At 43.4% G+C, this 13,952-nt stretch overlaps 1 protein-coding gene across 7 annotated transcripts in view; it reads right to left on the bottom strand.

Annotated features, from left to right (window-relative positions):
- tfpia (tissue factor pathway inhibitor a) overlaps positions 1-13,952 on the bottom strand; it is a 58,671-nt gene that overhangs the window by 21,683 nt on the left and 23,036 nt on the right. For 6 of the 7 annotated variants that reach the window (XM_089133054.1, XM_039647232.2, XM_089133052.1 and 3 more), the window contains exon 2: positions 6,698-6,901. In XM_089133054.1, coding sequence (XP_088989180.1) covers positions 6,698-6,901 — 204 coding nt within the window. The remainder of the gene's footprint in view (positions 1-6,697; positions 6,902-13,952) is intronic. The other variant, XM_089133051.1, reaches the window with a different exon arrangement.

Here is a 13,952-nt window from a genome sequence, read left to right as displayed (position 1 = left end):
ATGAAGTGGGATGATGAATAGGCCTACTCTACGTCCCAGACAGTCAGTCGTCCTGACCAAGAGCGGTGGAGGAATGCTAATTGAGCTTAGCAAATGACCACTCACAAACAGCATTAATCAAAAGTTCACATTCATAAGGACACTTAACAAACTGAGTATTAATGCTACAAATGGATTATGCAATTTTAAATGGTCATAGTCAAAATTCTAGCACAGAGAAGTGCAAATGGGCTGCATTTAAAACACTTATCAAAATGAATAATTCAATACTTCTGTTCTCCTGAGCAACCTCTAGGGTGCTATTTAGGAAAGGAGATTGTATTGATGCCTAGTGTCTCTCACTGTGTGTGTCATTTACTCACAAGGACAGGACATATGTGTAATATGTTTAACTGAGTGCCCATTAACAAAGATGTTGTAATTTCAATTAGGTTATGCAACCAGCTGACCAACAATCATTGAGATGAATATAAATACTATGGAGTGCATAATAGATCTCCTTGGCTCAAACAAACAGATTGCAATCCCATTTACAGAAATGACACAATTAATATTTCAAAAGAAAGGTATAATGATACTAGAGCAGTCTCAGAGGATAAACGTTTCGAAAATTATGTTTCTCTCGTCGTACGTCTCTTTCTTTGTCTCATTCTGGAAATACAAAAGCAAAAACAAGCCACTCTTTAAAGTGCATTGATTATTTGATTCACTAGATGGAGACATTCATCATAAATATCTCACAGTGGTTTATAATTTGATGTTGGTTCCATATACTCAGTGATTCTCTTTGAATCTGAATTTTAAAAAGTGAGAAGAGCTTAAATGCAAACAGTGTGGACTCATTTAATTGTCCCCTTTTTATTTAGAAAATGCTTGTATTCAAAGTGATTTGCAAATTAGGAGCATCATGAGCGAGAGCCAAAGTACCACAATGCAGAGTTACAATGTAGAAAAGCAGAGAAAAGGGAAAGGAAGAGGAGTTTTTTTAATGTTATGGTTAGATATAGAAGAGTTTGTGATGGTCCTAGAGCTTTGACCAAGAGGAGTGTGACATTTATCCTCTTTGGTTTATTGAAGACCAGATGTTAAGTTAGAAAGGTTGTTAAAAGGGTTAAAATGTTCTCTTTATTACCAGAAAAACAAGTTTGGTGACAGAAATTAGAAATGGATTTGGCAGAGCTGAAGATAAACAGGAGCATGTGGTAAAGCACAGCAGTCAATTTCCTCTTCTGTCTCTATGGGGGATCTTTGGCAATCCTTCAGGCACTTACGAGTGCTTATGTCCTTGGAGGTGTTTGTCCAAATGAGCTGCAAAGTTTCTGTTTTCCCCACTCTGTGATGGGACTGAGGCTTGTTTAGTAGTCACATGACAGTCTGTTTTGTGCTGTGTGACGGGTGTGTTGCTCACCGAACATGTTAATTCTACTACAATTTAAAGGGGAAATGAAGCACTCAATCAAATTTACATGATTTACAAGATGGATTTCCACTATAAATCAACAATTATATAAGAAACATGACAAATGTAAACATATAAAAGAAAAAAACTTTATATCCTTCGCCGCCAGGGCGCCACCATTATGCAGTATTCTAACATGTGACGTCGTTGGCTCAGACTCTGGGCATTGAATATCCCGACATCAAACTGTTTACACCAGTGTTTGACTGCGAACGACTAATGTTCTGTACAGTCATTAGACAAAAAGACGACGCATAATGTTTTATGTTAACAAACTGCATATAGAAACTGTCAAAAACTAAATACAAGGAGGAATCAAACATAATGGGGTGAAAACAGGTGATACTGATGAACGAGACGATGAACAGGAGGCTGATGAGGGAGTGAGTTCAGGTGTGGGTGACACACAGGCGGCGAAATCCTCGTCAGGACCGTTCCCTGGGAGGCGTGCCCGGGACCGCTCGCTGAGGCTGGCAATGTAGAATACACACAGCGAGCGGTCAGAATAGTGGGTGAGGCACGCCAACTCCAGAAAATCCCTGGTGTGGGACTCCAGGGAACTGTTTTCCTGTTCCAGGCAGAGGAGGGCTACAGCTGGAAGGTCCATATTTCTTTTAAGGTCGGTCGATCTGTCAAAAACTAAATACAAGGAGTAATCAAACATAATGGGGTGAAAACAGGTGATCCTGATGAACGAGACGATGAACAGGAGGCTGATGAGGGAGTGAGTTCAGGTGTGGGTGACGAGAGGATCTTGGGAAGTGTAGTGCTGGAGACGCAGATAGAACGGTGCAGACGAGACTGTGACAGAAACATTGTTTGCGATGTCTGCCATTATATTCCCATCTCGTCAACACCATGTAAGTTACGTTGCGGTGTAGAACAGCCGGTGGTGGTTTGGGGTGAAGGGCGGCTTTGCAACGCTACCAGGTGTCAGTGTGGCTGTTGTACTGCGATGAACACCGTGTCAGAGACAGAGTCCATCTGCTATCAAGAGGTTGATCTTGAGCATGTATTGCGTGGTTAATTCTTCATTACCGGCGCGCACGTTTACCATGCTGTGCAGGGAGGTAACTTAGCCGTGTTGGAAGCGGCGATGCTTTCCCTAAAGGATGTCAGAGCGGAGACACTTTTTCCTAATATACAGTATGTATCTACTAGCACTACCAGTGCGAAAACATGGACGTTTCATTTCCCCTTAAACAAATAGATGCTTACAAACATGTTGTTGACGAGACGGGAATATGATGGCAGACATCGCGAACAATGTTTCTAAGTACAGTTTGCCAACATATAACATTAGACATTGTCTTTTTGTCTAATGACTGTACCTAACATTAGTCGTTCGCGGTCAAAACACCGGTGTAAACAGTTTGATGTCGGGATATTCAATGCCCAGACCCTGAGTCAACCAACCCCGTGATGTCACATATTAGAATACTGCACAATGGCGGCACCCTGGCGGCACAAGATATAAAGTTTTTTTTTTTTCTTTTATATGTTTACATTTGTCATGTTTCTTATATAATTGTTGATTATAATGGAAATCCATCTTGTAAATCATGTAAACTTGATTGACTGCTTCATTTCCCCTTTAAATTGTTTATTTTGAAGAACATGGTTTGTTACTTTATTTAAATCCCCTTAGTACCAGAAATAAACACAGGACAGGTTAACAATTTACTAAAGTTTTAATTTATGGAAGGGTGCACACTACTTATATTCTTCTTTGCTATTTAAAGGGGTGATGAGCTGAGCAATCAAATTTTCCTTGAGCTTTTGACATCTAAGAGGTCATCATATTATAAGAATATCCTGTAAGTTTCAGAACTGAAAACATCCTTGTTAGTCCAATAAAAGCTTTTATTGACACCAGGCTCAGCAAATGACTTGTTTTTCAAAGAGGGGAACTATGACGTCAAAGAGGATAAAACACCACCCCCGCAGAAGAAGATCAATGCCTACTTCAAAACGGCCGCTTTAGCCTCGCCCACTGATTCACGCATTACACGCATAGATAAATAACATAGGCCACCTCGTGATGACAAACCGGATCGAGCTACCGAGCAATACAAAATATTGTGCAGTGCCTGGTTGTGGAAGAAGACAGTGGCTGCATATGCTTCCTCTGGATTTCAATAGGACTATATAGATAGACTTTATTTTTAATGACGTTCCAGCAGATGAGGTAAACCATTGCCCGTCTGTTCGCTTCATTTCACTGAGGATTGTTTTGTAAACAAGACTGGATTTGCAGACCGATTAAGAGTAAAAAACGGTGCTGTGCCGTCTATATTGGATCTGACAGGAATGGTGCAACACACAGAATCTGGGTCAAACATGTATGGGCGAATCATTCTGGTTGCCATTTTACAACATTGGACGTTTTCAAAATAATGATTTGAAACTCATTATAATATGCAAAATTGTTATCCACTCACAGCAGTGGGCGTTTACTTCCAAGTCTTCAGTGCGAGACGACCATAAAAAACCAGCGTTTTTTCAGCTAGGCTCAAAACTAGAGTACAAAATAGCATATTACTTATTCATTTTGATGTTTTTGAATGCAAAAACCAAGCAAACAGCATAAGTTGACCTCAGACAACAATATAATAAACTTTAAAAAGCCAGTTCATGACCCCTCTACCTGGGTCCTTGATTCCTCTGGTCCATGGAGTGAAAGGCCACATTTAATTTGTCGGCAAAGCAACAAAGGAAGAGGTGGGGCTTCAGCCTCCAAACTTGTGCTGTTCCATAGGAAATTGAACTGTACCATCCTGAACCATCCTGATCTGATTCGGAGGGGGATTCTCTTCTTCTTCTTCTTTTTTTTTTTTTTTTTTTTATTCAGCTTAAAGGGATACTCCACCGTTTTTTGTTTGTTTGTTAGTTTGTTTTTTTCATATTAAACTATGTTATTCCCTTAACTAAGACGAGTTGATACCTCTCTCATCTCAGTGCGTGCACTCAATCGCTCTGGCGCGCAAGACACTTTTATTGCACTTAACTAGCCCTGTTCCTTTTGTTAAGGGGAAGGTTTATTTTGATTTTGTTTTGTTTTTTATTTTGTTAAACAGGGGAGATTTATTTATTTTGATGTCGATTTAATTTTTGTTCGTTTCAGTTAACTTTCATCTTCATCTTATATGGATTTTTTTTGGAAATTACTTTCATTATATCTTCCCCTGTATGAAATTTTTCTTTGGAAGAAATAAATCTTATCTGCTTACAACCTATCCTGCCTGTTCTTGGCCACACCATCACATGCTGATTATTGTGATGATCTCTCACAGGAGGCAACGTTGCAGGGGTCCGTCCAGTTCACAATGACCCCCACTCGTAATGAGATATGACTCACCCAACCAACCAAAGTGCTTTAAATAATCCAATGTGTCTTGGCTTTACTGTGAACCACACATTTGTCCTCTTTTTAATTGGAAAATGACCTATAATTCTTTATTATTCTAGCAGAAATAATCAGATGTTTAAATGGTATATTAGCCTTGGCTTGTTGCCATGAACTGGGCTCTTTGTTCTCGAGTAATCTCCATTTCTGCCTTTATATACTAATTCAAAACCAATATTGAAGATGAAACGTAAATTGATATATGATTTGTCTGCTTTTCCTTGCATTAGAATTCTTTGTTATCATCAAAGCACTGCTTTGTTTGAAGGACTACAAAAATGCATTACTCAATGTATAGCTTCCCAACATGCACATATATATGACATATGTGACATACACAATGTCTTTGTTTAAAAGCATTTGTTCTGAACAAAACAACTGCTTTTCTTATGATCAAAGTCTCGGTTTTTTTAAGCATCTGTCATGGCCTCTACAAAATAATACAGATCAAGTAATATTTATGACACTTCTATACTAAACCATAATTGCAGTACCGCATAAATTCCTTACATTATTGTTTTTAAATGGGATGTTAATGGGATGTTAGTCGTTGGGAAAGACTGCCCTATGGTGAACTCTACACTGTTCCCATAAAAGTATATGTTGTGGTAGAATGCTTGTTAAATCTATGAGTCTAAAGTGATTGTGGATGCTGATTGGTCAATACAGCATTCCAGATGTAGTAAAGTACAGATATGACATGCAACACCCACATGTGCTGCACCCATAGATGTGCTGATATTGTTTCATGTCAGAGATTACACTGGGGTCCATAAAGCGATAACAGCGCTTCATTTTTTTTTTCATATAAACTTTCTTAAAATAAAATGTTTTCAGGAAAAAAAGAAAAAAACAATAACATTCTGAAATTCATTTAAATCATCCTTTCAGTCAAGTTGTTATGCTGATAGCAGAAAAGATTAAGTTTATATACCGTATATACTACTATAGTATTTAGCTTTTATTTGTATTATACATTCAGTTTTAATTTTAGTTAATATTAATGTAATTTTACAAGCTTTCATTTTCAGTTTACAGTATATAGCTTTAATACATTTGTATTTCAGTTTTAGTCATTTTAGTATGTAAACTTATTTCAATTAGTTACCGAGGCATTTAATCATTTGATATCTATAACAGTTACAACAGTGTTAGAAAAATGGGTAATACTTTAGTTTACTGTGTCCTTGTTACATGTTACAAACACTTACTATAGTAATAACAGTAAATTATCCATAATTACATGCAACTAACCTCAAACCCAAACCTATACCTAACCTTAATCCTATAGTAAGTACATGTTGTTAATTAATATTACTTAGTACTTGTGAATTTATATAACATAAAATAAAGTCTAACCAAAAAAAAAAAAAATGCAAAACAGAAGCACTTTAACTAGTACTTTTAGACTTTTGGTACTATTATATATTATTATTATTATTGTATAGTTAATGGATTAAGTTATTCAAAATAATGCCCGTCCTTAATATTTTTCTGTTTCATAAAAGCAATAAAGCCCTCAAAGCTGTGCTATGTAGTGATTATATACTCTGCTGAGCATTGCTCTTTATCTTTGACTCACTCACAATATTGCACAGCCTCTCATAACTTAAAGCTTCATTCTACATTAGTAATATGTGCTTTTACTTCACCCAAGATATGCTTATCTAGAATGCTGTTTATAGCATAGGTGTGTGGAATACTGTCATGACATATGAGTCTGGGTCAGGTCATCCAATATACTGAGCGAAAATTAAATATGACTAACACATTCTGAAAATGGTTATTGAATGGTTATTCATCATTGAAAAGTTAGGTAAAGATTGCCTTACCTTTCACAAGACACATATCTTCGCATTCCTGCAGGGTCTCGAAATTGTTTGCATTGCCTTGACAGCCTCCATATTCAAAGAGCTCACAGCGACCTGTGTCAATGTCGAAGTAGAACCTGTCCTTCATTGCCCTGCATGGCCCTTCGTCTTTCTTCAGGGCGCATAAGTGATGGAATATGGGGAGTTCAGACCTCACTCCATCTGCTGAGGGTGGAAGGAAGCCAGAAGTTATAATTTGCTCTGTACATAATTTACAAAACTCTGCGTGCTAAATTTAAGCCTGCATCTATAAGCTTTCACTTAAGACTTTGCAGGGGGTAAAAGAGCTTTCTGGCATTGGAAAGTAACCATACACCTACTTTTAATAGAGCCACCCTTTCTTAAAGACATCTCAATGACATGAAAGTCTTTAGATTTTAAAATAATTAAATATAAATTTGGATGGTTTAAATGTATATATATATATATATATATATATATATATATATTAAACCCCAAAATAGGGTCTTAATCCTTACCAAGAATCAACCATATTAGTCTGTTCTAAGAGTGCTGGGTAAAGTGAACTAAGTGGTCCTTCCTGTTCACACAACAAGGACTGAATCCAAAGAACACCTCGGTTACGAATGTAACCCTCGTTCCCTGAGTAGGGAACGGAGACGTTACGTCGGAATGACGGAGAATGGGGGTTTCGCATAGAAAGCCAATCCTCTTCGAGTATTTAATAACGAGCCAATGGCATGAAAATGCCTTGGGGCTGCGAAATTTGCATAGCGTAACTCCGCCCCACCCCGTGGGGATAAAAGGAGGAAGTGAACGCAATCGCAGTATGTCTTCGCTGAGGAGCCAAGACTGAACTCAGCGTCTACCCAGCGGTACAGCAGAAGTGGCAAGGAGACGTAACGTATTCGTTCCCTGCTCAGGGAACGAGGGTTACATCCGTAACCGAGACGTTCCCTTTCGTAGTCACTCCGAGTTACGTCGGAATGACGGAGAATGGGGGTCTATGCCATCACGCCATCTTCATAGCTGTCTTCCAGTGCCCTGCGAAAGTCTGGACTCCTAGCATAGCTTATAACAGTAGTTACCTACTTTGTAGTAGTAGTTACAAAGTAGTAGTTACAAAGTAGTTACCTACTTTGACACAGGAATACCAAGGTACACTGGGAAGCATATCCCGGGAGGGACATGCTACCAAATGCCTATCACTGGAGCACCAACCTACGGGTGGCTAGAATCTTAACTCCAGGAGTGGCAGATGGCTTGCCAAGGGAAGACAATGCTTAGAGAGGCTTACAGTGGATAATACACATGAGACAGTTACCATAGGGAACCGTGCACATGGAGGCACCTAGCCGGCATCCAGAGCAAAGCAGTGGTGCCCGCATCAGAAGTGCTGGAGGACTCAAGGCTTCAACGGAAGACTACTGAGGAATATCGCACTTATCCAGTCCGCGGAATGGAATGGCGAGCAAGCGAAGACACCTACACGGTTCCAGTACTGGCCGAAGCGAGTACGCGAGAGGACACCGGCTCTATTCGCAGATTATAGAATCTTGCGAAGGTGTTTGGTGTCGCCCAGCCTGCAGCTCTGCAAATGTCTGTTAGCGAGGCGCCATGCGCTAGAGCCCAAGAGGAAGCCATACTCCGAGTGGAGTGGGCCGTCACACCAAGGGGGCACGGTCGACCTTGCTGTTGGTAAGCCAAAGCGATGGCGTCCACTATCCAGTGAGACAGTATGCGGTGTCGGACCTCCACGTTTTATAACAGCTTTGTCCCCCAAGCCATCAGACTGTTAAACACTGATAAATAAGTTGTCTTATACTTTGACTGCTGTCAGATATGGAGATAGATATTTTGATAGTAAACTATTTAGGGGATGAACATTTACTTATGCTGCATTGAAACTGCTAAAAACTGTGGCCTATGCAAACGAAATTTCGTTCTGTATACACTTGTTGTATTATGAATGACAATAAAGTCTGTCAAGTCAAGACAAAGAGCTGGTCTGAGGTCCTGAAACACTGCGTTCTGTCAACGTAAGCGCGCAGCGCACGTACCGGACAGAGCAGTGCCAAGGCTGGGTCTGCCTCCTCCAGGGGCAGCGCTTGCAGGTTCACCACCTGGTCCCGGAGGGGAGTGGTAGGAACCTTGGACACATATCCAGGCCGGGGTCTCAAGATCACGTGAGAGTAAGCCGACCCGAACTCCAGGCACGCTTTGTCAACGGAGAATGCGTGCAGGTCCCCTACCCTCTTGATGGAGGCCAATGCAACCAGGAGTGCTGTCTTCATGGACAGAAACTTTAACTCTACCGATTGCAAAGGCTCAAAGGGAGGCCTCTGCAGAGCACTTAGAACTACTGAGAGGTCCCAAGAGGGCACGAGGGGAGGGCGAGGCGGATTTAACCTCCGCGCTCCCCTCAGGAACCTGATGACCAGGTCGTGCTTTCCCACAGACTTACCTTCTACTGCATCATGAGACGCGGCAATGGCCGCGACATAAACCTTAAGGGTGGAGGGCGACAGCCTACGCTCCAACCCTTCTTGCAGGAAGGAAAGCACGACACAGATCGGACATCTTCGGGGGTCTTCTCCGCGGGAAGAGCACCAGTTGACAAAGAGGTTCCACTTCAACGCGTAAAGGTGTCTCGTGGACGACGCTATAGTGGAAGAGATGGTTGCCGCCACCACAGGTGGCAGCGAACTCAAACCTGCCTCGTCCTGTCCAGGAGCCACACGTGTAGCCTCCAGAGATCGGGACGAGGGTGCCACAGGGTGCCCCATCTCTGAGTGAGTAGATCTTGCCTCAGAGGATTAAGGCCAAGGAGGTGCTGTCACGAGGAGCATCAGTTCGGAGAACCACATCTTGGTGGGCCAATAGGGGGCTACCAGCAAGACTGCTCCTCGTCCTCCTTGATCTTGCACAACACCCCTGCAAGAAGGCTCACTGGGGGAAACGCATACTTGCGTGGGTCCCGCGGCCAGCTGTGTGCCAGTGTGTCTGTGCCGAGCGTGCCCCCGGACAGGGAATAAAACTGGGCGCAATAGGATGAGTCCCGAGAGGCGAACAGGTCTATCTGTGCCTCCCCGAACTGGTCCCAAATCAGCTGGACCGTCTGGGGATGGAGTCGCCATTCGGCCGAGATAGGGCAGACCCGTGACAGCTCGTCGGCCGCCAGGTTCCGGTCTCCTGGAATGTACACTGCATGAAGGGACCTCAGGTGCTTCTGACTCCATAACAGGAGGTGGCGAGCGAGCTGCGACAACCGACATGAGCGTAGACCACCCTGATGGTTGATATACGCTACCGTAGGGGTATTGTCCGAACGGACAAGTACGTGTTGACCCCTGAGCAGTGCTCAAAAGCGGTGCAGGGCCAGGCGTACTGCCAGCAGCTCGAGGCAATTGATGTGCATGAGGCGCTGGGGTCCTGTCCAGGAACCTGCGGCTGCATGACCATTGCACATGGCACCCCAACCCATGGTAGAGGCATCCGTGGAGACAACTACATGCCTGGAAACGCCTGGGGTCTGGCGATAGAGGGGGAAGGGAGTGGTGTAGTCGAGGGACAACACATGCTCCCTTCCGCACCCTCAGAGACAGAGAGGAATGAGCGGGGCGACGCACTGGGACGTCGTGCGCGCTCATTCCTGTCTGTGTGCTCGGTGATGATGTCAAGTCTTTCTTTAACCAACTCAGGGTGCTGCCCACCCATGGGTGAGCAGCAGGGAGCTGAGAACAAAAGATTCTCCCCCGGCCCTCCACCGGGGGAAGGAGGGGGCCTGCTACCACCTCCTGTGAAAATCTCGACCTCATCACTGAGCAGCCCGTCTCAGGAACACCGCTTCGCCTGGCGTTTAACGGGGCGCGCGGCCTGAGGGGGCTGTGACGCTGCCCTGCAGGAGCCGCAGGAGGGCGTTCTCGGCGGCAAGCAGGTGGAGGCATCTGAGGCGACGGTTGGGTGGAAGCGGCAGCTGGCCGTCGGGCAGGATGTGCTTAATCACCTCCGTCTGCTTCTGGGCAGTCGAGAACTGCTGGGCAAAGTCCTCGACTGCACCGCCGAAAAGGCCAACCTGGGAGAGGGGGGCATCGAGCATACAAGTTCGCTCGGGATCCCGCGTGTCTGCCAGGTTGAGGCAGAGATGGCGCTCCTGGACCACACTAGTGGCCATCACCTGACCAATGGAGCGAGCGGCCACTTTCGTCGCCCGGAGAGCGAGGTCGGTGGCAGCACGCAGTTCGTTAAACGCCGCTTGGTCAGTCCCCCCCTCGTGCATGTCCCTGAGCAGTTTGGCTTGGAAAACCTGCAAAGTGCTCATAGCATGCAGGGCGGAGGCTGCCTGTCCCGCCGCTCTATAGGAACGCGCGCCATAGACGACGAGAACCTACAGGCTTTGGATGGGTGCTTGGGAGTACCGCGGGAGGAGGCGCTCTGCGGACACAGTTGCATCGCAACAGAGCGCTCCACCGGGGGAATCCCATCGTACCCACGGGCAACCGCGCCGTCGAGGGGAGGAAAGGCGGGGGAAGCTGAAGCGCGCTCTCGGGAGGTGTAAGATCACTTTTGTAAGATCATTGAGTCTAGATCGCAGTGTAGAGAAGGTCATGTTCCCACAGAAGGAACATGAGTCATCCACGAACGCTGCTGCTGCGTGCTGAATGCCCAGACACACAGAGCAGCGATCGTGACCATCAGAAGATGACATGAATCGACCGCACCCAGAAGAACTCGGGCGAACCATCTTTAAAAAGACGTGCCACGTGCAGCTCTTTCAATGGAGAGGAGGAAATTCACTCTTTCAGCACTGAGGCGACCAGGGAGAAGCGCAAAGTCTGGCAGACCACTGCTCAGATCGCAGGCAATGCAGAATCTCGCTGGGCACCGCCGTCACACCAACACTGAAGAGGACGCTCGTCTCGAAGAGTTGTACTCAGTGAAAATGGCTTTAGGAGTGAAGAAGTCTCTTGGCTCCGAAGCGAAAACATACTGCGGTTGCGTTCACTTCCTCCTTTTATACCCACGGGGTGGGGCGGAGTTACGCTATGCAAATTCCGCAGCCCCAAGGCATTTTCATGCCATTGGCTCGTTATTAAATACTCGAAGAGGATTGGCTTTCTATGCGAAACCCCCATTCTCCGTCATTCCGACGTAACTCGGAGAGACTACGAAAGGGAACCAGAAAACTCCCTTGCCTTACAAGTTGTCAAACGCATGATTCAGCTAGTTCGGTTCCGTAAACTTGATGACAAGCACTCTAGTCTTCGGTATCAATGTTTGAAAACATGTTGAAAACAGTACAGACAGTTTAATGAGAAGATATTTTATAAAGACAGTCCACTTCGTATACAGGCAGGAGCCATCTTTGGAAAACAGTCTTTATAAAGACAGTCCACTTCATATACGGGCAGGAGCCATCTTTGGAAAACAGTCTCGACAATTCGAACCATGAACGCAGTTCGTCTTCGAGACACAGGAGTGTCTTAGCAGTGTCAATCACGCTCGTGTACGCGCTGATCACACCCCTCTCTTGAACAACGTGCAGTTGTTCAAACCAAACTCAAGATTTCCGGTGTGCTGCTGCTGTGCTAATGGAGGAGAAACAACCTAAACTGCCAATTTCTCGAGTGGCACCTGCTCATAAACAAAGAAAGGTAAAAAGAAAAAAATGATGATGATAAACAAGCGAAAAAGAAAGAATTAGACAGAGCCCATTGTCGAGTTACATGTAGATAAATTGCAACCTGCTAATTCACTGGCTTGTCATGTTGCTGAAAAATTTTTGTAGCAAGCAGGACGAGGCCGAGGGACATGAGCGGCATAGTCAATGTAAAGTACAGTATATTGTTGATGTTTCGTCTCTACTAGTGAATGTGCCATAACTGTTTATCCACCGTCATTGGTATCCCTGCTTACTAGCCTGTGCGTTCACGGCAGGCTCTGCTGTGGAGGGAGGGCTACAGCAGCAGAGAGCAAGGGGGTAGGACCTGTAAACCTGTATACCTCACAGACATGAGAAATATATCTTAAGAAAGCTTGAAATGTCTTTAAATGAAAAAAAATTCAAAATGAAAAGAAATAGACTACTCTGATTATGTAATCCGTTATGTGCATTTCTCTCTATAGGCACGTTCACTAATATAAGGCGATCATCAACTTCATCTTTGCAGCAGACATTGACACAGAAAACACTAGTTTATTAATAAAAATCAATGCACATGATTTACAAGTGCACATCTTGCTTGTTGTACGCACACATATCATGTCGAAATAATGAGATATTATGTTGCAGCTTGAGAAACTTTTTATTATTTATTATTATGTTATTACTTTATATATATTATATATATATATATATAATCATAAACCATTATGAAAAAGAAAATGGTAAAATATTCTAAACAAGATAATGACCTGTTTTTCTTCTCCATTTCCATGGATACAACAGCTTTTTAAGGCAACTTTTCAAAGGTTTTATAGGTCCTTTACAATTTAACTTTTTAAATGTACCAATTAAACATGCAATCCGGTGCATCACAAAAAGGTTTATTCAAAACAATAGCTGGCCCTGCAGAATTCCCCCAAAAAGTTATCTTAATAATGGTAAAAACATGGCTGGCTATTAAATGTTCAACTGCCAGCTGCTTTTTTAGGCCAGCACGAATTGTCTGTTCTGCTTGGCTTCAGCCTCAACACACCTCAATTTGGATAGTGGTCAGAACAACCTAAACTGGTTCTTTGCCAAACTCATTGCCAGTCCTGTGAATGGGCAGGTTGCCCCATGTTGAAACTCAGCCCTTTCTTGTTTTTTTTTTTTTTTCCTGTTTGAAAGAGAGGTGTTGATTTTATCACAAGCTGAAATTCAGCACATCGGTCAGTATCTGAAAGGAGTAAAACATTCAGGAACTCTCGGTCTGAAGAAAAGCACAATGCATGCAAATACTGTTTACAGGTGTCAACGTGTCATGTTTGCTCAGGGTTTGCTGTTAGTTATCTTTGCAACGATGTAGTGATTAATATAATACCCTCAGCAGTGGATCTACAGTGATGCAATGCCACTATGTGGATGTCATTTGTAAATTAGTAACCAGTGAGTCAGTTTTAAATTCAGTAAGGAAAAAGAAAGGCAAGGCAGTCTGGTTCCTGTGATAAATATGGCAACATGGCCTTTCACAAAATCAAACTGTTGCTCCTTAAACGTACAGTATGCGATTTTTGGCCACCAGGGGTCACTTTTTTAAAATAATAACAAAAG

Source organism: Pimephales promelas, chromosome 7 (assembly GCF_988280905.1).
Source record: "Pimephales promelas chromosome 7, fPimPro1.hap1.1, whole genome shotgun sequence".
NCBI classification, from domain to species: domain Eukaryota; kingdom Metazoa; phylum Chordata; class Actinopteri; order Cypriniformes; family Leuciscidae; genus Pimephales; species Pimephales promelas.
Note: the sequence above shows the minus strand (reverse complement) of the source record. Positions and strands in the feature narration are given on the sequence as shown.